This window comes from Oncorhynchus mykiss, chromosome 21 (genome assembly GCF_013265735.2).
Source record: "Oncorhynchus mykiss isolate Arlee chromosome 21, USDA_OmykA_1.1, whole genome shotgun sequence".
Classification (NCBI taxonomy): Eukaryota; Metazoa; Chordata; class Actinopteri; order Salmoniformes; family Salmonidae; genus Oncorhynchus; species Oncorhynchus mykiss.
In genome coordinates, this window is record NC_048585.1 from 43,252,318 (window position 1) to 43,278,415 (window position 26,098).

The 26,098-nt window shown below is 38.9% G+C and overlaps 2 protein-coding genes and 1 long non-coding RNA gene across 4 annotated transcripts; 2 read left to right on the forward strand and 1 right to left on the reverse strand.

Annotated features, from left to right (window-relative positions):
- Positions 1–3,333: 3,333 nt before the first annotated feature.
- On the reverse strand, positions 3,334–14,690 carry si:ch211-212k18.15 (probable E3 ubiquitin-protein ligase RNF144A-A). The gene is made up of 4 exons (XM_021577893.2): positions 14,393–14,690; positions 13,502–13,602; positions 7,519–7,692; positions 3,334–4,121 (listed from the first exon to the last, which is right to left on the reverse strand). The coding sequence occupies exons 1-4, from the start codon at positions 14,478–14,480 to the stop codon at positions 3,666–3,668; spliced, it is 819 nt and encodes a 272-aa protein (XP_021433568.1). The 5' UTR covers positions 14,481–14,690; the 3' UTR covers positions 3,334–3,665.
- Positions 14,691–14,739: 49 nt separating this feature from the next.
- LOC110500499 lies at positions 14,740–15,825 on the forward strand. Its single transcript, XR_002470116.2, has 2 exons — positions 14,740–15,207; positions 15,393–15,825. It is a non-coding gene; the product is annotated as an uncharacterized LOC110500499 (long non-coding RNA).
- Positions 15,826–16,292: 467 nt separating this feature from the next.
- On the forward strand, positions 16,293–25,849 carry LOC110500500 (ubiquitin carboxyl-terminal hydrolase 47). 2 transcript variants are annotated; one of them, XM_021577895.2, is made up of 13 exons: positions 16,293–16,400; positions 16,635–16,756; positions 16,849–16,945; positions 18,529–18,647; positions 18,804–18,874; positions 18,980–19,111; positions 19,429–19,524; positions 19,962–20,090; positions 20,308–20,436; positions 24,326–24,351; positions 24,487–24,521; positions 24,619–24,889; positions 24,992–25,849. In XM_021577895.2, the coding sequence occupies exons 2-13, from the start codon at positions 16,654–16,656 to the stop codon at positions 25,416–25,418; spliced, it is 1,635 nt and encodes a 544-aa protein (XP_021433570.2). In that variant the 5' UTR covers positions 16,293–16,400; positions 16,635–16,653; the 3' UTR covers positions 25,419–25,849. The 2 variants fall into 2 exon arrangements, with proteins under 2 accessions (XP_021433570.2, XP_021433569.2); XM_021577894.2 differs by having other exon boundaries at positions 24,619–25,849.
- The last annotated feature ends 249 nt before the right edge of the window (positions 25,850–26,098 follow it).

Sequence of the window (26,098 nt, forward strand, 5' to 3'; positions counted from 1 at the left end):
TACTAAAATAGCCAATGTATCACCATGTCATATACAGTTGAATTCAGAAGTTTACATACAGCTTAGCCAAATATGTTTAAACTCAGTTTTTCACAATTCCTGACATTTAATTCTAGTAAAAAGTCCCTGTTTTAGGTCAGTTAAGATCATCACTTTATTTTAAGAATGGGAAATGTCAGAATAATAGTAGAGAGAATGACTTATTCCAGATTTAATTTCTTTCATCACATTCCCAGTGGGTCAGAAGTTTACATACACTCAATTAGTATTTGGTAGCATTACCTTTAAATTGTTAAACTTGGGTCAAACGTTTCTGGTAGCCTTCCACAAGCTTCCCACAATAAATTGGGTGAATTTTGGCCTATTTTGCCACAACTTTGGAAGTATGCTTGGGGTTGTTGTTTGTTTGGAAGACCCATTTGCGACCAAGCTTTAACTTCCTGACTGATGTTTTGAGATGTTGCTTCAATATATCCACATAATTTTCCTTCCTCATTATGCCATCTATTATGTGAAGTGCACCAGTCCCTCCTGCAGCAAAGCACCCCCACAACATGATGCTGCCACCCCCATGCTTCACGGATGGGATGGTGTTCTTCAGCTTGCAAGCCTCCCCCTTTTTCCTCCAAACATAACGATGGTCATTATGGCCAAACAGTTCTGTTTTTGTTTCATCAGACCAGAGGACATTTCTCCAAAAAGTACGATCTTTGTCCCCATGTGCAGTTGCAAACCATAGTCTGTCATTTTTATGGCAGTTTTGGAACAGTGGCTTCTATATAGGACTTGTTTTACTGTGGATATAGATACTGTTGTACCTGTTTCCTCCAGCATCTTCACAAGGTCCTTTGCTGTTGTTCTGGGATTGATTTGCACTTTTTGCACCAAAGTAGGTTAATCTCTAGGAGACAGAACACGTCTCCTTCCTGAGCGATATGACGGCTGCGTGGTCCCATGGTGTTTATACTTGCATACTATTGTTTGTACAGATGAACGTGGTACCTTCAGGCGTTTGGAAATTTCTCCCAAGGTTGAACCAGACTTGTGGAGGTCTACAATTTTCTGAGGTCTTGGCTGATTTCTTTTGATTCTCCCATTATGTCAAGCACTGAGTTTGAAGGTAGGCCTTGAAATACATCCACAGATACACCTCCAATTGACTCAAATGATGTCAATTAGCCTATCAGAAGCTTCTAAAGCCGTGACATCATTTTCTGGAGTTTACAAGCAGGTTTAAAGGCACAGTCAACTTAGTGTAGGTAAACTTCAGACCCACTGAAATTGTGCTACAATGAATTATAAGTGAAATAATCTGTCTGTAAACAGTTGTTTCAAAAAATGACTTGTGTCATGCACAAAGTAGATGTCCTAACCGACTAGCCCAAACTATAGTTTGTTATCAAGAAATTTGTGGGGTTGTTGAAAAACAAGTTTTAATGACTCCAACCTAAGTGTATGTAAACTTCCCACTTCAACTGTACATCATATTCCGAGGGGGGTCTAAATTGTTGTTCAAATGTTGCACATAAAAATTTTTAGTACCTAGATATTGTGTTATATGTTAAAATGTCTAATAAACAACTACATTGTATACATTAATAATATTGTTTTGTCAGAAATATATAAATATAATAATAATGAAGTTTACCTGCACCTGTATGCAGACGAAACAGTTGTGTACTCTATCGTCCGCCCTGCTGGTCATGCTCTATCTGAACTACAGCATGCTTCCATTGTCACGTTCTGACCTTAGTTCCTTTGATTTGTCTTTGTTTTAGTATGGTCAGGGCGTGAGTTGGGTGGGTTGTCTATGTTCCGTTTCCTACGTTGTGTTAGCGTTTGGCCTGGTATGGTTAGTTGTCTCTGATTGAGAATCATACTTAGGTAGCCTTTTCCCACTTGTGTTTCGTGGGTGTTTATTTTCCGTGTCAGTGTTTTGTTCCACATGGAACTTTTTTGGTTTTGTTTTTTCACGTTGTCGTTTATTGTTTTGTTCAGTGTTCTGTATTCTTATTAAAAACCAAGATGAACACTTACCACGCTGCGTATTGGTCCGATCGTTGCTACTCCTCCTCCTCCTCAGAAGAAGAGGAAAACCGTTACATCCATTATTTTGCAGAAAACCTTTATTGACCTTAAATTATTATTGAATACGTGTAAAACGAAGTGTATGTTGTTTTCTAGAGTGCACAAAAATATTGTAATGATTGAAGTGTATGTGCGTACCTAGTATGGTGTATCAGTATAGACGTTAAGTTTACTTTTTAAAACATCGTACACCTGGCGATCGTGTCAGCGTGCATTGCGCCCGGCCTGCCACAGGAGTCGCTAGAGCGTGATGGGACAAGAACATCCCTGCAGGCCAAACCCTCCCCTAAACCGGACAACGCTGGGCCAATTGTGGATAACTTCAAGGCACGCTTTGATGACTTCACTGTTGGAAGAGAACTGCTGCTGCTCATCCAGAACCCCTTCTTGGTCACAAATGTGAGATAGTTGTCAGGAGAAGCAAAACAGATCTTCAGATGGGTAGATGTTGCGTCACTGAAATTGTATATAACATGTTTTCTAAGTCGTAGACGACTACGTTTGTTACTATGCTGTACCAAAGCGCCGAAAAAGGAAGATATCCATCCGGACCTTTGCCACCTAGGAAATTTGTGTCACTGGACCCTCTCAATTAGTAGTTGAGTGCCGCTGCACTACACTGTCTGTCCCTGCATGTCTGATAGCCTATCCAGTGCATAGCCTACAGACCTCACTGTCAGACTGTTTTTGATATTTGTCTCAGAAGAGCATACACATTTTAAATATTTGCCCATGCACATGTATGCCCATGAATTTGCCCTTTGATATTGCAATGTCCTTGAATGTGTTCGTAATTCTAATATTTTATTATTGTTGTTGTATTGTCAAGGATTGTTTAGTGGCACAAAATGAACACAGTTATTAATCATTTCTCTTGTCACTGATTTAAAACAAAGCATTTCTCCACTTCTATATCCCTTAGATTTACTGTATGTTGAAAGCTACGTGTTACTGATGCTTAAAAGCTCCTCTTTCATGCATTATGTGTTAACCTAGTCCTTTTACATCTAATGGAATGCTTGATAAGATATCACTTAAGATCTGCACAGGCTCGGGTAAAGATACCTTTTGAGTTGAAGGGTTTTGTTTTACCAGTAAAATGCTATATTATTGGGTAGATGTTTGCTACTGGTATTTTCTTCCTCCTTTTATTATTCTGATCTCAAAACTCTGTGTCCCGAAAGGAAGACATCCGTCTGATTTCCATTATTGTTATGGAGCACAAAAACATGAATATCGAACTGATGAAGTTTGTTACTTTTGTCGGTAGTTTATTACATTACATGATGATCCACATAAGCAACATGATAATAATGATAAGATGATATAGAAATCATAATTAACATAAAGCTCTGAGTCTACACACTATGAAACTCGCTTTGTATAATATCTACGATTATAACATAAGATGGTAAGATAAAACATTAGGCTTCACATGAAGTACTGCACACAAACTCTCATTGTACAATATATGGAGAAGAAATGTGTATGTGGAGCAAGATTTCTACCTACATGTTCTGTTGGAGACAATGTAAGCAGAGTTTACAGTATGCAGGGAATAAGAGGTATCTTATTTTTCAGTTTCTATTCCAGGTGGGTATAGTGGTCTGCCTGGGGGCAACACCAGCAGAGCAGGCTATGAAATATGAGCTGGTCTCCAAGCACTCCTCCGTGAGCTTAAGGCACACAAAGCAGAACTCTTTATTGCACCTTGGACAGAGAATATTCTTACAACCAGTCTTGTCGTGTTCCACCCGTTGGCCACAGGTGGGACAGGCGCGAATGGAGGGGCAGTCGGTGACACCTGCCACCTGAGGGAGAGACGTGGTTTCGCAGTTCTTCAGCAGTTCCAGGTCCTGGTTGATACAGCCATCGTTGTCACAGCGGTCAGAGCGTGGCGCGGGACCTTTCCACTGCTTCAGGCACTGCCAGCAGAACTCATACCTCTGACCTTTGTCTGCAGTGCACACTGTGCAGAGGACACTGAGGTTGGTGAGGTCCTCTCTCTCTACAAAGGTTTCGCAGACAGGGCACTGTTATAAAAGAGGGTAGGGTAAGAGGGGGAGATTAGAAAATCCTATTACTGTCTGCATGCAGAGATTCATGATGATATAGCTGAATAAAACATATGCAATTACTTTTTTTGGATAACACAGTAAAGAATCTCTGACCAAACCTATGTACTGTAGTTAAAACTTCTTATGGCTGAGGGGCAGTATTGAGTAGCTTGGATGAATAAGGTGCCCAAAGTAAACGGCCTGCTCCTCAGTCTCAGTTGCTAATATATGCATAGTATTATTAGTATTGGATAGAAAACACTCTGAAGTTTCTAAAACTGTTTGAATGATGTCTGTGAGTATAACAGAACTCACATGGCAGGCAACAACCTGAGGCGAAATCAAAACAGGAAGTGAGAAATCTGAGGTTGGTATGTACTCAACACAGTTCTCATTGAAATCCACTTGAGATATTAATGAAGTTGCTTCCTAGGGCTTCCACTAGATGTAAACCGTCTATAGAAATTTGAATGAGGCTTCTACTGTGTTGTGGGACTGAATGACAGCAGAATGAATCAGGTGTCTGGCAGTCAGCCATTTTCTGGTCACGCGCATTTCACATGATAGCGACCTGCGTTCCATGAATCCTGAAGACACAAAGGAATACTCTGGTTGGAAGATTAATGATAAAAACATCATAATGATTGATTCAGTACTTAGTTTGAAATGTTTCTTCGACCTGTAATATAACTTTTTGAAGTTTTTGTCCGACGTAACGCTGACCAGAACGAGCGTTTGGATATGTATACCAAACGCGCTAACAAAAGTAGCTAATTGGACATAAATAACGGACATTATCGAACAAATCAAGCATTTATTGTGGACCTGGGATTCATTGGAGTGCATTCTGATGAAGATCATCAAAGGTAATGTCATATTTAGCATGTAATTTATGGTTTATGTTGACTACAACATGGTGGCTATTTTGACTTGATTGTTCTGAGCGCCGTCTCTGATTATTGCATGGTTTGCTTTTTCTGTAAAGTTTTTTTGAAATCTGACGCAGCGGTTGCATTAAGGACAGGTATATCTATAATTCCATGTGTATAACTTGTATTATCATCTCCATTTATGATGAGTATTTCTGTTTAATGATGTGGCTATGCAAAATCACTGGATGTTTTTGGAACTAGTGAATGTAACGCGCCAATGTAAACTCTGATTTTTTTTATTGAAATATGAACTTTATCAAACAAAGCATGCATGTATTGTGTAACATGAAGTCCTATGAGAGTCATCTGATGAAGATCATCAAAGGTTAGTGATTCATTTTATCTCTATTTGTGCTTTTTGTGACTCCTCTCTTTGGCTGGGAAAATGGCTGTGTTTTTCTGTGGCTTGGTGGTGACCTAACATAATCGTTTGTGGTGCTTTCGCCGTAAATCCTATTTGAAATCGGACACTGTGGTGGGATTAACAACAAGAAAACCTTTAAAACGATATAAGATACATTTATGTTTGAGGAACTTTAATTATGAGATTTCTGTTGTTTTGAATTTGGCGCCCTGCACTTTCACTGGCTGTTGTCATATCATCCCGTGAACGGGATTGCAGCCCAAAGAGGTTTTAAGAGGTGATCTGTCCCCACCCACCTGTTCATAGCTCTGTAGTTGTATGTATATTATGCCTTATTATTACTGCCACTCCATTAAAGCCATTAGATGCAGTTTATCACAGCGCACTGCACTTTATTACGGGCAAAAAGTTTAGTACTCATCACTGCATTCTCTACCAGAAAGTTGGTTGGCCCACTGATACATTGGTTGATACATTGCTATATTTTCATTTATAAAGCCCTTTTACAAAATGTCCCAATGTACCTAACATCTTTACTAAACTTTAGACATACGAGTTACCACACCCGGTCTCTGGGATGGTTAATGCTGTAAATTCCTTTGGTCTCAACCTAGTTAGGTAAATCAGCCTTTAGTTTTCTTGCACCTTATTTGTGGAACAATTTTCTAAATGTCCTTACCGCACAAACGTGAGATGTCTGAGTTTGGTGTGGAGCCTGAAGTCAGAGATTGCTGAGTTTTGGAAAATGAAAGGAACATATGTAGATTTCCCTCAACTGCAAGATAAAGAATGGTTGGCTGATTTTGCCTTCTCCGTGGACATCATGGCCCTCATGAATGAACTGAATTCCAAACTACAAGGGAAGGGCCTTTTCACACATCAGATGTACAGCCTTGTCAAAGCCTTCAAGGGAAAATTACTTCTCCTGACACGTCAAGTAGAAGCCAACAATCTCACCCACCTTTCTACACTACTAGTCTGTTCCCTATCAGATGACCAGCGGGAGAAGTATACATCGCTGCTGCATGCTTTGAACGGTGAGTTTCCTCGTCGTTTTTGGGGATTTCAAAGTGTTGGAAAATGACACGCTGTTGGTTTCCTCTCCTTTCACCTTCACTGTGGATAACGCTCCACTGACCTGCAACTTGAGCTTATCGATCTTCAGTCTGGTGCAGTGATTGGAGAACTATTCAAAACAATGTCACTGACGAGGTTCTATGCATCTCTCGATGAACAAAACTTTCCCATGATTAGGAGTCATGCTCAGATGATGTTTGTACTGTTTGGGTCAACCTATGTATGTGAACAGACATTTTCAGTGATGAAATATAATAAGTCAAGGCAAAGATCATCTCTTACTGACTCTCACCTCTCAGCAATCCTGTGCATAGCGAATTCAGAAACTATACCTGACTTCACTGCTCTAGTCAATGCCCATCAAAGACTTCACTCCTCACACTTGAGTTGTTTAAATGTAATGTTGAGCTCTCTCTCTTTCTTGTGTTTTTGCGCATACCCGTTGACAAGAGTTCTGTCCGTGGTGCTGAATGCAAAGTGTACTTTTCACTCAGTGTAGTTCATTGCATGTTTAATAATGAAAATACCTACCAAAATGAGAACATGGATGTGGTTTATTTCTGTGCATGTTAAACAAGTAAAATAAGTGGCATATCTGGATGTGATTTACAGTAGATATATCTGTCAACACAGTCATACACATGATGTATAATCCTGTAATATCATTCTGGCCCGCAATGGCCAAAATATATTGTAATGTGGCCCTCCATGGAGAAGAATTGCCCCGGCCTGTTCTAGGTTCATTCAGAAAGCTGATTGAGGACCTTATTACTGATGAATGTGTTTCTTTCTTTCTGCTTGCATTATGTATTTATATTGCTGTGTGTATTTTCTGTCATTTATGTAATTCAGGGCTCAGCTGTAAAAAGAGACCTTGGTCTCAGTATGACTCCCTGATAAAATATAGGTATAATAAATAAAATAATAATAATAATCTATACAGAAGTTTAAAAAAAGAAGCTTGCAAATAAATCATTTGAACAATGAGACATGCACTCACTGATTTGTATTCACAGTATGTGGCAGCAGCCAAAGCTGCCATGGTCTTCTCAAAGTGCTCCATCTCCTCAGTGGTCAGAACAGCCAGCCTACGTACCTCCTGGTAAGACCACTCAGCACCACACATATCATAGGTGCCCTCCTCAAGTGCAGGGCACAAAAACTTGAACTGACTCTGGGAGGACAAAGAAGAAAGGTTTTCAAGGAAAATGGATGGACATTGGATATCAAAATAGTGCAATATATTTAATATGCATGATGTAATTCATATTAAAATATATAACTTGTTTGATTAATATGGTTAGTTTGGCTCTATGTCCACCTATTTAATATTAATTTATGATAAATGATAGGCCCTATATACCCACTGATTCTTAAAGGGGCAGTGCATGTATTTTTTATTATTAGAATTCCACACTATGAGGTCATAAGGACACTTATGCTACTTATCTAAACAATGGAAGGTGCACAATCCATGGCTACAAAGCTAGCTGGCTAGTTACATTGCCTTGCGAAAGTATTCGGCCCCCTTGAACTTTGCGACCTTTTGCCACATTTCAGGCTTCAAACATAAAGATATAAAACTGTATTTTTTTGTGAAGAATCAACAACAAGTGGGACACAATCATGAAGTGGAACGACATGATTTTTTTAACAAATCAAAAACTGAAAAATTGGGCGTGCAAAATTATTCAGCCCCTTTACTTTCAGTGCAGCAAACTCTCTCCAGAAGTTCAGTGAGGATCTCTGAATGATCCAATGTTGACCTAAATGACTAATGATGATAAATACAATCCACCTGTGTGTAATCAAGTCTCCGTATAAATGCACCTGCACTGTGATAGTCTCAGAGGTCCGTTAAAAGCGCAGAGAGCATCATGAAGAACAAGGAACACACCAGGCAGGTCCGAGATACTGTTGTGAAGAAGTTTAAAGCCGGATTTGGATACAAAAAGATTTCCCAAGCTTTAAACATCCCAAGGAGCACTGTGCAAGCGATAATATTGAAATGGAAGGAGTATCAGACCACTGCAAATCTACCAAGACCTGGCCGTCCCTCTAAACCTTCAGCTCATACAAGGAGAAGACTGATCAGAGATGCAGCCAAGAGGCCCATGATCACTCTGGATGAACTGCAGAGATCTAAAGCTGAGGTGGGAGACTCTGTCCATAGGACAACAATCAGTCGTATATTGCACAAATCTGGCCTTTATGGAAGAGTGGCAAGAAGAAAGCCATTTCTTAAAGATATCCATAAAAAGTGTTGTTTAAAGTTTGCCACAAGCCACCTGGGAGACACACCAAACATGTGGAAGAAAGTGCTCTGGTCAGATGAAACCAAAATTGAACTTTTTGGCAACAATGCAAAACGTTATGCTTGGCGTAAAAGCAACACAGCTCATCACCCTGAACACACCATCCCCACTGTCAAACATGGTGGTGGCAGCATCATGGTTTGGGCCTGCTTTTCTTCAGCAGGGACAGGGAAGATGGTTAAAATTGATGGGAAGATGGATGGAGCCAAATACAGGACCATTCTGGAAGAAAACCTGATGGAGTCTGCAAAAGACCTGAGACTGGGACGGAGATTTGTCTTCCAACAAGACAATGATCCAAAACATAAAGCAAAATCTACAATGGAATGGTTCAAAAATAAACATATCCAGGTGTTAGAATGGCCAAGTCAAAGTCCAGACCTGAATCCAATCGAGAATCTGTGGAAAGAACTGAAAACTGCTGTTCACAAATGCTCTCCATCCAACCTCACTGAGCTCGAGCTGTTTTGCAAGGAGGAATGGGAAAAAATGTTAGTCTCTCGATGTGCAAAACTGATAGAGACATACCCCAAGCGACTTACAGCTGTAATCGCAGCAAAAGGTGACGCTACAAAGTATTAACTTAAGGGGGCTGAATAATTTTGCACGCCCAATTTTTCAGTTTTTGATTTGTTAAAAAAGTTTGAAATATCCAATAAATGTCGTTCCACTTCATGATTGTGTCCCACTTGTTGTTGATTCTTCACAAAAAAATACAGTTTTATATGTTTATGTTTGAAGCCTGAAATGTGGCAAAAGGTCGCAAAGTTCAAGGGGGCCGAATACTTTCGCAAGGCACTGTAGCTGTAGCAACTTTGTAAGCTAGCTTGACGTACTAGAAAGTAATATGAACAAGTTAAGGCAAAAGGTAACTACCCGAAACGTGGTTTATTATGTTCTGAAGCAATTTGGCTATCTTGTCTTGATTGTAGAAAATGAAGATGTTTTATGCAAAGGGGCCCTGACATGGGAAGTTTGAAAGGAGGGAGAGAGACAGCTATAGTATTACTAGAGGCGTTGGTTATGTCATTATTTTCCATACATGGGCCTTATTCCAGAGGAAGATTTGCATGGGGTTCATTTTTCTAAACTGCCCCCTGTAATTGTTTATTTTTACATGTTTTAATTCAAATGAGTCTATGATGGAAACCTGGTGGTTTTTATTCTAGGCGTGAATATATTTTAACATCGTGTCTAGACAATAAAAGGCTACAATGATCACTCATGCTTGGCTGCCAAATGTATAGGTGTCTCCATAGGTCTAATATTTAAATTGAGGAAATGTGATCATAATCATTATTTTACCTATCCATGTCAGACGTCCCACCTAATGAAAAGGCCCCACATCTTGCTGATGTGAACTGCTGGGCAGCGCACTTGCACTTGGCATGCGTTTATGGGTGAGAAAGTGAACTTGCCATTCCAAAAATGAGAATGTTCAACTTCAATTAATTGGCACAAAGCGTGTGTCAGACAAAAGCATTTATGCATTGCACAGGTGGTGGTTGCCTAAATTCACTGTAGTAGGTTTGGCCTAATATATACTGAGTATACAAAACATTAAGGACACATGCTCTTTCCATGACATAGAGTACGTTTACATGCACAGAAGTGGCGGTCGGCTCATTTAAGATGAGGGGGAGACGATAAAATGTTTTATGACTATGGCCTTATTTCTATTACAGCATATTGGAGGACTGTCATTCATAGTCCATTAACCCAGCTCAATGTAACATCGACAGGTTTAGGCTACTACCTGATACTCAAAATGTTCCCTGTACCCATCATGAGGTTGCTACAACCTAGCCAATTGAATGAAAGTTTACAACACAGGTCGAGAGAAATTTGAGGAATCAAGGTGACAGACATTAGCCCTATTCGGACAGGGTAACGTTTAATGGGGGAGCTCAGGTAATGTAATTATGTGCACGAGCACAAATGACCACATTTGTCATTTTAGTCCCATCTGAATCTGCCATGTCAGTCATCCCTGTGTTTTGAGGGATATTACAGAGTTTAACAGGTGCTGCACCCAGTTGGGGTAAGAACATGGGACCAAATTGACGCTTAAAACAAAGCGCTATGCACATAGCCTACAGATGAAAGATCTGTTTTGTTACATATCAACAGTCCTAGTGCCGTACTTCTCTTTAAAAAAATGAAATGGACAATATTGTGCCAATGAATTGATAAATTGCGAAATATGTCAGTTCATTAAATGTCTGCATAGATTACAGTTCATGATTCTTATTGATATGCATTCTTATTTTGACTTTCTCTGAACTGAAGGCCATTAGGTCAACATTAGGCTATCCCCAGACACTTGAAATACCTTCACGCCTAGAAGAGCCTCCAGGCTTCCGTCATAACGGTCAATTTTGAATGAGGGAAAAAAAAATATTACAGGGGCAGTTTAGTAAAACTAATCCCATCCGAATCTTGGTAAAACTGACATACTGTGGTAATTACATAACCGAAGTTTTATAGTAATACTAGTCCGGTGCGAATAGGGCTATTGACATATTCAATATCGCCTTGCACAAGTTTGCCTGCATCTAGCGGATCTAGGGTGTAATCATTAGTCCAAAAGTTGAAAATTATAGTTTCTATTGGACAAACTCAGGTATGTTTATCCCTTTTTCGTTCCGTTTGCTTCCATTTAAGAAACGTTTTTCAACAGAATCGGCAGAATGAATACGTCCCCGATCACAAGCAAACACAGTTCACTTTCATAGTAACCATATACAAACAGCATGATCATTTTGCTCGTTGTATAATTCCTTCTTGCACCTACGCACTCTCCTCCTCTCACCTTTCCCTTGACTTGTGGACTTCAGTGCACAACACATGGGTCTGTGACCAGGCAAAAAAAACTTTCCAAGCTAAACCTTCGTATCATAACCGCTAACCGCTACACACAGCCTACATTGTTGTCACCATATTAGCTAACATCAAGTCAACATAGCTACTAGAACTAACGCGTTAGTTAACATGCTACAACATGCTACAACATGCTCCAGTGACAATAAATTAATTAAACCAAAAGCTTTTGAATGATTAGGACACTTGAACACCTTAATTGGCATTCCAGCGGTGTATTTGATCTGCGCATGTGGTAGTGCCAGCCGAGCAAGCCTCCCACTTTAGTGCGAGTAAAGGGAATTCAGAACAACTGAATGTATGTGGGTTTTAGAAGTAGTTTTCACATACAAACTTTATATGTTCGAACTCAGAATCAAATATGCTTCCCAAAAATAACATGGTAGCTGAGGTAGAACGTTTATTTGATTGCTGATTTTCTGCATTTATCAGTGCCATCAGGCAGCTCGATTTAAGATGTGTCTTTGTAAACAGGATTATTAGGGAAACCGTTATTCTTGCAAAGCATGTAAACGTTGTAATCTAACTATTATATTAATCTGACTATGCACAATAATCGCATTATTGTGTGCATGTAACCATACTCATAGACTGGCCAGGTGAATCCAGGTGAAAGCTATGATCCCTAATTGAGGTCACTTATTAAATCTTCTTTAATCAGTGTAGATGAAGGGGAGGTGACAGGTTAAATAAGGATTTTTAAGCCTTGAGATTGTGTATGTGTGCCAAGACAAAAGATTATAGTGTCTTTGAATAGGGTATGGTAGTGGGTGCCAGGCACACCGGTTTGTGCCAAGAACTGCAATGCCGCTGGGTTTTTCATGCTTAATCGTTTGCCGTATGTATCAAGAATGGTCCACCACCCAAAGGACATCCAACCAACTTTACACAGCTGTGGGAAGCATTGGAGTCAACATGGGCCAACATCCCTGTGGAACACTTTTAACACCTTGGAGAGTTCATGCCTTAAAGAATTGAGGCTGCTCTGAGGGAAAAGGGGGTACAACTCAATATTAGGAAGGTGTTCCTAATGTTTTGTACACTCAGTATATGAGCTTACGTTCAACTGTCATACCCAATGCTGATGCTATGCTTGGGCCATTGAGAGGCTTTGAAGCCACCGGTTGGGCATATTGCCACTCCCAAGTAGGAGCAGTCCTCCATAGGAATTAACGGAATCCTACAGTATTTCAATGAAATGCTGTAGGACAAATGACATGTATTTAAGTGTTTTTTCCCCCAGTAAAATTAGTACCAAAAATATATACTTTAAGGAAAATGTTTTTAGATATTTTTTTCTTTTTTTTGTTAAACTCACATAATATAATTTAAAAGTATGCATTAAGGTGTCTGTAATAAAATAAACGTGTCAAAAACAAATGTAAACAGTAATAAATGCATTTCTGTAGTTTTCTAAATATTTTTTACAATTCAGGCGGAGTATCAAGGTGGCTGCAAGGTGGCTTCAACACAGTGCCCCCTGTCAGTCCAGGGTTTATACACATCATTGGTCATACCCCATCAGAACTCCACATTAACGCTTGTTTTACTCTAATGTTTGTGAACAAAGTAAATGTAAATAAACACTGTACAGCCTCAGAACATGGTTAAAACTATAATTCTGATATCATGGTCAGTCCTTGCATCCATAGCTCTGTTTATGAATTTGGGAAAGGTTTCATTTCTCCAGCCTAACCCCTCAGCTTTTTACCAAAACAGTGCAGGGTGCCTGCTTTGTTATTATTTCAAATGCAGATTTCCCCTTTAAGGAATAGCGAGTAGGCCTACCTGGTCCAGTAGGCTGCGACACCATCCGGTCAGTGACTCCGGGGTTACCGCATGACCACAAGACATCTCTGCCTTCGGAGTCTCGGTGTCGTCATCTAGGGCTGAGAACAAAACGAGGAAATGTAATAATGAGAAGCTCTGGAAAACATGTTCAGTGGTTGAAAAAATACCCAAGTGTCATACTTAAGTAAAAGTAAAGATACCCTAATAGAAAATGACTCGAGTAAAAGTGAAAGTCACTCAGTAAAATACAACTTGAGTAAAAGTCAAAAAGTATTTGGTTTTAAATATACTTAAAGTATCAAAAGTAAATGTAATTGCTCAAATATACTTAAGTATCAAACGTTAAAGTAGAAATAATTTCTAATTCCTTATATTAATTAAGCAAACCAGATGGCACGATTTACTTGTGGCACACGCCAACACTCAGACATAATTTACAAACGAAACAGTTGTGTTTAGTGAGTCCGCCAGATCAAAAACTAGTGAGTCCGCCAGATCAGAGGCAGTAGGGATGACCAGGGATGTTATCTTGATAAGTGCGTGAATTGGACCATTATCCTGTCCTGCATTCAAAATGCAACGAGTAGCTACTTCTGGGTGTCAGGGAAAACGTATGGAGTAAAAAGTACATTATCTTTAAGAATGTAGTGGAGTAAAAGTAAAAGATGTAAAAAAATATATAAATAGTCAAGTAAAGTACAGATACCACAAACTACTTAAGTAGTACTTTAAAGTATTTTTACCTACGCACATTACACCACTGACTATGTTCCTCCAGGAACGAAGAGGACATTGACTAGTTGGGGCTAAGTAATAATGAATACCACATTTTTTCTTATTTTATTTTACCTGGATAATGTTGGTTTATTGATTAAATGGAGTGCTTACGATCTAAATCGTCCTGTCGGTTGACGAACTTGAGCGTGGTGTCTCCGGGGTCATATCGCTTTTCTCCCTCCTGCTGTTGGGTTGTCATCGTGTTGCTCTCTATCTTCACTGTCTTGTACAGTAATCCTACTTCTTCACACTCACCCGGGGGACGATGATATAACCACCGGAGGCAGGTGTGCTCTCCCTTGAATGAATGCTGTGCCTGGACCGCGTTCACGGAATAAAATTTCTCGCCGCGAGTAACTCTAAGCCCTTGTTTATCCCTTGGACTTGTTATTCAACACCAGAAGCGTTCACTTTCAAGTTTCAAGAAGACACGTGATATACTGTAAATGACGTTGACTGCATTCATTTGAGGATGTTCTCATAACATGTGCAGCGTTGTAATGCAGATAAACCTGTATCAGCTGGCGGATCTCAGTCACCACATGTATTGAGTCAAACGTGTTTATTGTTAATTTACTTTGATGGAATTCCCCTGAGATCCCAAGTCACTGTACCTACTCTCAGTTTAATTTCTGTACTCAAAAGTTAGGTTTGTTTATTATTTGTCATGTGCTTCTGAGAAGGAGGAGCATTTTGCCTTCCTTATTCTCTCACATACAAACAGTTACACCAATTGACAGAACAACTCGGACACCTGAGCAGCTCACGCACATTCATAACCATGGGAAAGATCTACCAGGTCATCGTGATTGGATTCAGAGGGGAGAAAATGGTTATAGACGTGAGCAATACGGAAGAACAAATGAACAGTATGACAGTACTGCAACTGAAAAATAAAATTTCTGAAAGACTCCCGGGGAACTCAGGTAGAGAGATATTCATTCCACAGTGGAATCATTAATCATCAATCATTATGAGAGTTTCATTAAATGTAATTCGATTATTAACTAAATTAAGTATTTAATTTAATTTCGGGGGTAATGGTTGAGCAGTGATTAAGGAAATTCTATTAGTTATCAACTGTATTGACTAAAGCATCTGACCTTTTTAGGGGACAATCTGGAGACCCTGCGACTGATTTTCACAAACAAACAGCTGGAGGACTCGTCAGTGCTCTCCTCATATGGGATCCAGAACCAGTCTGTCATTCAGCTAGTGATGAGGGTGCCTGGGGGATGGAGACATTGACGATTGGAGAGAAGAGAGAATCTCTGCCTGCATTTTGATGTCTTTTTAATACTGTAGTCTTGTTATATTAATCTCACTGCCAATCCCATTGCCAAACCACACGAAGGAACTGATGTTGATAAATGTATGGGCTCTTTCTTAAACAAAATATAAACAACATGTGGCCAGAAAGCATTTAGTTTATTCTCTGAACCTGCTACCAGAACTTCTCAATTCATTTTTATTTTATCTGTGACTTCATTGTATGGAAGTCTTCAACAACAACAATATTCAACAATAAATTAATGTTCTCCCAATTCTGGACTCTCTCTCTGACTCATTCATTTGGAAAAATAACAGTTACAGTATCCATATTTAAATATTTTGGTTGACTATTTATTCATTTATTTTCGTAAATGCAGAGAATTAATGCAGAAACATAAAGTTGTCAGTGTGTCCAATTGTGATTAGAAACACTAGGTGGGCCGCCTGAAACCTTACTATAATAATTCAATATACGATTAAAACATTGCATTATCTGATCAACTCATGCATTTAAAGTTATATTCTTCAAGAATCATAGAGCCAAGCCTATATATCTTAAATTAAGTCCAAACATGTATGTATCTATCGAAGATTGCCCCTTTAACGATAGAGTTTCGTTTGATGTGATTGAAAAACAATTCAACGTTTAATTATTTTCTGAGTGTGCCTTCACAAGGACAACTTTGCTAAAAAGGACTATTTAAAAAAGGCGTTCATATTTGTTATATTGTGATACTGACAGGAATAGCCGAAATCGAAAGTGAAGCCGGTTCAACGTCGTTGTTTTTCCTTAGAGGTGACAACTCGAAGGGACGCTTTTCGGCTACAAGAATACACGAATAAATCGGTACATTTGGATTGAATAATATGTATAGTCTAGCCTACATTCGATTTTCTTGTATTGCTCTATTAACTAAACAAACTAGAAACACTTTTGGATAACTCAACTGACAAATATAAATGTTGCATTTGATTTGATAATCCCATTGTATTCTTTCATTAGCCTATCAATGCAAGTGGAAACATTCTGGTGTTGGAAATCTTGAGAGCAATTCATTTTGATAAAATCTTACATTTCCAGGTCATTAAGTGGGTGTTCTATGGCGTTTATTTGGACTGTGAAACCTACTGTAAACAATGGAGCTGAACATTTCAACAAGACACTGCCGAGGCTCGAAAGCATACTTCCCACCCCAGGACCAGGTATGTGATTTACTGTATGTACAGTACAACACAATGCAGCTATATCTGTATCTTATCATTTGTGCACTAATTGACAACTTTATTCCTTTCAGAACACCATGGCCTGTATAATCAAGGGGCAACGTGTTATTTGAACAGTGTGCTGCAGGTCCTCTTCATGACTAAAGAATTCAGAGAGGCTGTTGAAAGGTTTTCCATTCTTACTCTGTGTGCCAAGGATACTGTATCTCCGTGAAAGTATTAGAAATAGATTGAATCTTACCAGAGCCATGTATCTAACTAAATACATGTCTCTGAGTCATCCTATAGAAACATTATCATTACACAGTACACTGAGATTAATACTAAACATCTCATATACTGTATATCTTAACTTCTTATGGCTGGGGGGCAGTATTGAGTAGCTTGGATGAATAAGTTTCCCAAAGTAAATGGCCTGCTCCTCAGTCTCAGTTGCTAATATATGCATATTATTAATATTGGATAGAAAACACTCTAAAGTTTCCAAAACGGTCAAAATATTGTCTGTGAGTATAACATAACTGATATTGCAGGCAAAACCCTGAGGAAAATCAAACCAGGAAGTGGCTTCTATTTTGAAAACTCCATGTTCCATAGCCTGCCTTTGCTCCATTTAAAGTGATATCAACCAGATTCCTTTTCTTATTACTTCCTCAAGGTGTCAACAGTCTTTAGACATAGTTTTGTGCTTTTATTTTGAAAAATGAGCGAGAAAGATAACATTGCGTCATTGTATGGCCGGGTGCCAGCAGCGTTTTGTATGCGCAAGAGAGTTTGGGCAGCCATTACCTTTCCCTCTCCCATTGCAAAAGACAGTTGTGGTTGATATATTAGCGATTATATATTTTTAAAACAACCTGAGGATTGATTATAAAAAACGTTTGACATGTTTATGTGGACATTACGGATACTATTTGCAATTTGTCTGCGTTGTCGTGACCGCTCTTTCCAGGGATTTCTGAACATAACGATCAAAACAAACGGAGGTATTTTGGGTATAAAAATAATCTTTATGGAACAAAAGGAACATTTATTGTGTAACTGGGAGTCTCATGAGTGAAAACATCCAAAGATCATCAAAGGTAAACGATGTGTTCAGAAATCCACAGGAAAGAGCGGTCACGATAACGCAGACAAATTCCAAATAATATCCGTAATGTCCACAGAAACATGTCAAAGGTTTTTTATAATCAATCCTCAGGTTGTTTTTAAAATATATAATCAATAATATATCAACCGCAAATGTCTTTCACAGTAGGAGAGGGAAAAACAATAGCTGTCCAAATTCTGTTGCGTGAGCAAAACTCATGTGACCACTTGACACAATGTTATCGTTCTGGCTCATTTTTCAAAATAAAAGCCTGAAACTATGTCTGAAGACTGTTGACACCTTGAGGAAGCGATAGGAAAAGGAATCTGGTTGATATCCCTTTAATGGAGCAATGGGAGGCTAAGGAACATGGAGTTTTCAAAATAAAAGCCTGGTTTGATTTTTCTCAGGGTTTCGCCTGCAATATCAGTTCTGTTATACTCACATACAATATTTTGACAGTTTTGGAAACTTTAGAGTGTTTTCTATCCCGATCTGTCAATTATATGCATATTCTAGCATCTGGTCCTGAGAAATAGATTGTTTACTTTGGGAACATTATTTTTCCAAACATAAAAATAGTGCCCCCTAGCTTCAAGAGGTTAACAGGATTTCAGCCCTAAGAAGTTAACAAAATCAGTCTTTCTTTTTTTTTTTACAGTAATAGGCCTCCTCAAGAAGAAGACACTGTTGATCTTCAGCTGAAAAAGTTGTTTACAACTTTACGTGAAATTGAAACTAACACAAAGGGCATCTCATCAATACTAGGCATTGATGATGGTGAGTTGAGCTTTCATAGCTGCTAAATAATACATTTAAAAATTCTGCAACTTTGTTAGATGTACAGCTTGTGATGTTATGTAGTATTAAGTATAGTGTTTGTAGTTATTTGTAGTAGAAGACCCTTCATTGTCCCCCCCATCCCTCCCCCCCCAGTATACATGCAATGTGATGCGGCTGAGTATTTTGAGAAGATTTTAGGCATGGTCAATCCTGAAGTGTCAAAGGTAGGCTACTGCATTTACTTACCTCATCTTGGGCAAAACCTGATAGCTAACCATGCAATGTTTATAAGTTATGATATGACAAGACTGACAATAGTTTGTCTCCAGATCTTCAAAGGACAATTGAGGCACATCACTACCTGTTTAGGAAAACATGTGATGAGTGATGGATTTGGTCCATTTTGGACACTGCCCCTCTCAATAGCAGATCCCTCTGACTCTTACAAAACCTACAGTGTGGTAGGAAAAATATATCTTAACCTAAAGCAAAAAAACATTGTTTTATGATGGCAAATATGATCATGACAGGACTAACCAACACTTTAAATGCCATAGCCTACGTTATTGTTATTCAATATTAGCATAATTGTCGTGGGAATGCATTATGTCGTAATTTGGCATGTGTGTAGGCTTACTCTCCTTTTTGTCTCAGTTTTCATGATCATGGTATTGTAGTTAATATTATAAGTTGATATAATATGACATTAAAAATAAATTAATGGAAAGAATATCAAGTTGTTGGAGAAAGATAACACAGAAACACAAAATGTTTTCAGAAAGATGGCTTTAAGGAGTTCTTCAAGTCTACATCTGTCACTGGGGAAAACCAGATGTACTGTGATGAATGTGAAAAGAAATTAGATGCAACCATTGTGAGTAGTGACATTTAGAATACCAAATTAAAGATAATTATATATATATATATGTCCTTCTCATTGAAATCATATCTAAGAAGCGGTAGTTCTGTGCACTATTAATATGCTTCCTGTTCTTAAGTTTAGTTTTCGTGTCTTTTACTTTCTGTTTTGTACACCAACTTCAAACAGAAAATACAATATTTTTGGTAATGGAAAAAATACAGTATTTCACAGCAGTTTAGATGGTACAATTATTCTCTACGCTATACGTGCTTACTTTGAAACATAAACTGAAATTAGGCAACCTATTCGAATTTTAGCAACCAGGAAATGGCGGAGCATTGCTGCTTAGTGCAGCTTTAATTATTGTACCAAAGGCTTCTCAGAAATGGATGTCAAGCTTTTCACTGAAGAAGATATTGTATTACAATGCCTCCCTCTGTCACCTATAGGAATGCAAGATGGAATATCACCCAGAAATTCTTACTCTGCTCCTCAAGCGGTTTGAATTTGACTACTACAGCATGTCATATGTCAAAATCAACTGCTGTGTGGATGTGCCTCACACACTCCAGACAGAGGTAGACTACTTACTAAACCTTTATTCAGCAGGTTCTGTTCTCATACAAGTCTACATTTAGGGCTTTGCAATGTAGCCATACTAAATTAAACGGATAATTCTGTTGTACTGTATATTGCCTTCACTTTATTGCCCATCAGAAAGATAAAATATTTTGTGATGTCTGTTTTTACATCTGTAGTTCAGTTAATGGCATGTCTTTTGATTTATCTGAACAGAAATGTGAATATGAACTCTATGCGATTGTGGACCATTTCGGAAGTCTTGGATGTGGACACTACACTGCTAAGATCAAGTCCTTTGAAGATCATAACTGGTATGAGTTCAATGACTCATACGTTACAAAGGTAGGCAATGTTATTTTATTTATTTAATTGAATACAGCCTATACCATCATTTTTCTAATATCATAAATTGTATTTGCCATTTTATTTGGTTCTGTGAGTGAATCAGTGGCGACCCGTTGTTCAGGGCAGGTGGCATTAATACGTGTCAGATGTCAGTTTGCAAACAATGTAAAAACAAAAAATCGTTGAGTTAATAAAGCCGCATACAAACATGGTCTATTTTTTTCTTTCTTGAGGAAGGCAGCTCCAAAATGTAGGTGTTTCAGCCTAGCTAAGTGATTTCTATGGTGGTGGGGCAGCCAGCGGAAAAATACGGAGCGTAGGGGTTGGTAATGTTCTCTAGCTGTGCCGTGATTGGCTCAGTGTTCTGTCACTCAAGGGGACACCATGTCACTGCAAATTCTACAGGGAGAGCTAGAAAATTCAAGCCCCTTGGGTGCTGCCATAGAGTTATATTAGAACTGCCCATCCAAGAAGGCTCAAGGTCATTGGCCACTGGTAAAAGGACGTCAAATCATGTTTTATCTACCGTAGCTTTGATTAGACTGGTATGTCAACATCATATTTTCAAACTCTTAGCTCGCAAGATTGGCAAGCAGTCATCATTATGAATCATGTTGACAATCTACTGGCACATCCTTTTCAATCCTTGTCATTTGAAGAGAAATTAAGGATAAAACGTCTTTGGACATAAACATTTCACAACAAGTCGGAAATTGCAAATTCAACAATGAATGGTTTGGCATCTCAAAGCAATCCCTATTTTACTTCCCCTGCCTGCTATTCAGTGGGGAGCGTGTGTGGTCCAAGTCTGGGTTCAAGGATTTAAAACATCTGTCGCTCTCAAAACATGAGAATTGTGCATCACATATAGACAATGCTGTTAAACTCGGATTGCTGGGGAAATCAAACATTGTGGCTCAGCTAGACACCGCATATAGATGAGCTATCAACCTTCACAACCAACAACAGGAGAATAGGTACGTGCTTGCCAGAATTATAGCATGCATTAAATTGTGTGGCAGTTGTGAGGCAGCACTGCAGGGCCTGTTTGTACAACTGTTCTGCCTTAGTGGCGTATATGTAGCCTATGGCCTGTTTTAGAGAAATGTCATCATTGAATATTGTAGCAGCTTTCATTGTCTGCCTACGTGCCTCCATTGTAAGAGTTTTAATTGTCTTCTTGTGTGCCCCCGTCATTTTAGCCTACTGTTGGGACTTGGTGTACAGGGAGAATATTGTAAGAACGGCCCATGTTCTGAATTATGTCACTGTCCATTTCAAAAGGTCATATAGCCTACAAATAGGCATATAGGCTACTGTTCAGACTTGGTAGTGCACATGTAGCCTATAGCCTGTTTTAGAGAAATGTCATCATTGAATATTGTAACAGCTTTCATTGTCTGCCTACGTGCCTCCATTGTAAGAGCTTTACTTGTCTTCTTATGTGCCCCCGTTAATTTAGCCTACTATTGGGACTTAGTGTACAGGGAGAATACTGTAAGAACGGCCCATGTTCTGAATTATGTCGCAGTCCATTTCAAAAGTGCTGGAGGAATAGGTGGCATATAGACTACTTCCATCTCAGCTCGCTCATGTCTTAATCGAAATTACAGCTCGCCTCTTAAACACTTATCGTTCTGTCCGCCATAGTTTGTATATCTGCATTGTTATATTGCTTACATTAGGTCTATCTCATTAGTATATTATTCATAATTTTAGGCAATGTTAGAATTATGCATTTAATTGTTTTGCTTACTTTGTGTGTTATAATTAGCTCAGGTGATTTTCTCCACGAGGAGGGGATAGTATATAATGAGGGGATAGTATATAATGTTGTTGGGTCTGTAAGTTACAGACCCAACAACAGTATATTATAGTATCCCCTTCTCGTAACCATGTTTGCCAGTGACAGTCTCTTCCCATTCAAATACTTTTGTTCAACAAAAAGTTCAGTAATAGACCCTTGTAATTCCAATTGATATTGTGAGGGTTGTTTTGTTTGCGCAATGCGCTGTCAGTGCATCTGTATATTGTCTATAAAAGTGGATCCTTGTAGTTGAATTGTCCTTCCTTTTTAGACCACGTAGGCCAAATAAAATACTTCAAATGGTAGGCTAACCGCTGAGTTTGTGTCTCTCTCTCTCTCTCTTTTTCCGTTGTGACTTAAAGAAGAGTAAAGTTAAGGCCTCAACATCTTGCTGAATGTATCTGAACTAACATCTATCTGAACTTCTGTCGCTGTCCATCTTGAAAGTGCTGAATAAATAGGCCTACCTCGTCGCAGCTCGTTTGCTTGCACTTGCTTATACTTACAGCTAAGTGTTGATTATTAAAAGAACAAACATCATGAATTTACTGAACATGAATGTAATAATGTTGGTGTATGGTTCAAAAGTCTAAACTCATGTTGACATTCATTATTATTGAAGGAGAACGCGGTTCTTATCCAGTTACACAAATCCACAAGGAGTCAGTAGAAACCATATTTATTACCTCTTCGGGCTAGAGGGCGGTATTTTATCATCCGGATGAAAAGCGTGCCCAAAGTAAACTGCCTGCTACTCAGGCCCAGAAGCTAGGATATGCATATAATTTGGATAGAAAACACTCTAAAGTTTCTAAAACTGTTAAAATGAAGTATGTGAGTATAACAAAACTTATGTGGCAGGCAAAACCCAGAGGACAAACCATCCAGGATTTTTTTGTTCAGGTGACAGTGTTTTCAATGAGGTTTCTATGTGGATCTAGATTTCTAAGGCACTTGCTTGCAGTTCCTATCGCTTCCACTTGATGTCAACAGTCTTTAGAAATTGGTTGATGTTTTTCCTTTGAGAAATGAAGAAGTAGCCATTTCCTATCTGGGTGGATAGCCAAGTGTACTGTTGTGGTTGGGGCGCATGCCCTGAAAGCTTGCACCATTTTGTTTTTATCCGCTATTGAACGCAGTTTATCCCGTCTTAAATTTGATTGATTATTTACTTTAAAAAATACCTAAAGTTGTATTAGGAAAGTTGTTTAAAATGTTTGGACCAAGATTACAGGTAACTTATTAGACATTTTGTAGTCATGTTGCGCGAGTTGGAACCAGTGTTTTTCTGAATCAAATGCGCCAAATAAATGGACATTTTGGAGATATAACGACGGAATTTACTGAACAAAAGGACCATTTGTGATGTTTATGGGACATATTGGAGTGCCAACAGAAGAAGATCTTCAAAGGTAAGGCATGAATTATACCGTTATTTCTGAGTTCTGTGTCGCGCCTGGCGGGTTGAAATATGATTGTCATGTGTATGTTTGATGGGGTGATGTCCTCAGATAATAGCATGGTTTGCTTTTGCCGTAAAGCCTTTTTGAAATCTGACACCGTGGCTGGATTAACAAGAAGTAAAGCTTTCATTTGGTGTATTGCACTTGTGATTGTATGAAAGTTAAATATTTCAAATATAAAAATAAAAAAAATTGCGCTCTGCAATTTCACTGGCTGTGGTCGAAACGTTCCACTAGCGGAACCCATAGCCGTAACTGGGTTAAGCAAGTCAGCCATAAGCTCCACTGTTGGGACAGCTTGATGTAGACCCTAACAGTTTCTGGTCACCGTTATAGTGCATTTTATGCATTTTTAGAGTTATGCAGTGGCTTCGCTGGCCTGCATCTAAACAAATTGGTTGTTTTGCCCACCAAGATTGACATGATAAAATCACCACTGGAGTGAATCAGACAAGGGTTATCACTTCAAGAACAAATATGATTATAGTTCATATTTGCATATATTTGGTGGGGAATCACCAGAAATGCCATGCTACTCCGTCAGAATCTTATCTAAGGCCATTGGAAATGTATTCTATTTATTTAATTTTGATGCATTGCTGCTCCTCCCTTACAGGTCCAACCAGCTCCACTGATTGACAGGTATGTTGTTTTTCACGTGTGTTTGTGTTTCCAGTTATGTATCCAAAGTTTATCGCCAAATGTATGAACCAGAACATTAACAGGCGTTCCAGTTAGTAATTAAATACGTATGATAACAAATGATTCTCTCTCTAGTTCTTGGAGTGCTTATCTACTGGTGTACAGGAAATGTAAGTTCATTTATGAACTATTTATGAACTGTGCTCTTTTTATCAATTGCCTTGAAACTGTATCACTGATGTCTTTCATTTTCCTTCCCTCGCAAAGCACATGCTTCAGATCGTGAGAACCATGGAACCAACCAAGTTCGCGGTTCACTCCGAGAGGATGGGGTTACAGAGGTTGGAGAGCATGTTCAAAAAAAGACAAGTGGAGATGATCATCACGGGGTTGATGGAAATAAAGGACAGGGACCACATGTTGCGGTCAGAAGAAAGGAAAATGTAGGAAAGGCAGATACAGGAAGAGATGACGATTTGATAGAGAGAAGACAGGAGACAGATGCACACAGGAGAGAGGATGTGGATGGAACAAGACGGTATGATGTGGTTTTGATAACAGAGAAACAGCAGACTCCAGAGATATGTCAGAAATTAGGCAGACTCCGTGTGTTTCATCATGACTATATTTTGCCCATCAGGTGTTCATCATGGAAAGAAGAGGATAATGCTGTGGAGAAAATAGAACAGGATGATGTAGTGAGAAGGGTAGATAAGGACAGAGAGGGTGTCGTGGTAAAGGGAGAAACGCATCTCGGTGAGACAAAGACAAGTCTGACCAAGTACGGAGAGTCTTCCAGCTCTACAAATAGGTGTGAGACCATCCCATCACACCAAGAGTTCAATGAAGTCAGAAGGAAAGAAATGCAAAGAAGAAAGGACGAAAAGGATGCCAATTACAGTCAGTTCCTTGCTAACGTGCAGGACAACAAGCTGAGAGAGGTTCTTGAGAGGCAGAAGAAGAACAAGGCTCACTGTGGTTTCAGGCGCTTCTGGGGTGTCCGTGGCAAGTACACCAAGGCCATCGGTCGCAGTGGTCGCGTCGTTGGTATGTCTAAGAAGAAGTAAACTATGTCCCAACTCCCCATGTGTCAATAAATGCCACAGTTCACACACAAAAACGATGGAAGAAGAATGAAAAGAGAAGTGTAGAAGAGATGGAGCTTTTGAGTAAAGACAAGAAAAGAAGAAAGAGGAACTTCAGGGAAGGAGAGGAGGGAATGGAAAAGAAGTGAGATGGCTAAATTTGAAGTTTCTGTTTTGTCCAATTTGAAAACTGGAAGAGGAATGTATGGAATATGGAATATATTCTGATTTTGGGAACAATTCTGCCTTTAACCCTGTATTATCTTTTTATAAATGTTTAACAACTAACTTTAACTAAAGTCCTGTTATTAGCCTCTTTTATGTTCAACATCGTTCATCACTTTACTCAGATGACTTTCTTGTCCAAGTGTTTACAAAGTACTGTATATTAAAGATGCTTTGTATGTAGAGAATAACTTAGTCCTCATCTTAATTCTTGAAATACTTCACAAGAGGTTTAGAGATCATCCTTGGTCTGACATTTTAAAACGCAAAATATTATTCTTGCATTTTAGTAGACACTTAATTTTTCTCACCCCCTTTTTTGCTCCCAATTTCAATTATGAACTCGTCTCATCGCTGCAACGCCTCAACGGGCTCGGGAGAGGCGAAGTCATGTATCCTCCGAAATATGGCCCACCTAACCGCACTTTTTAACACCC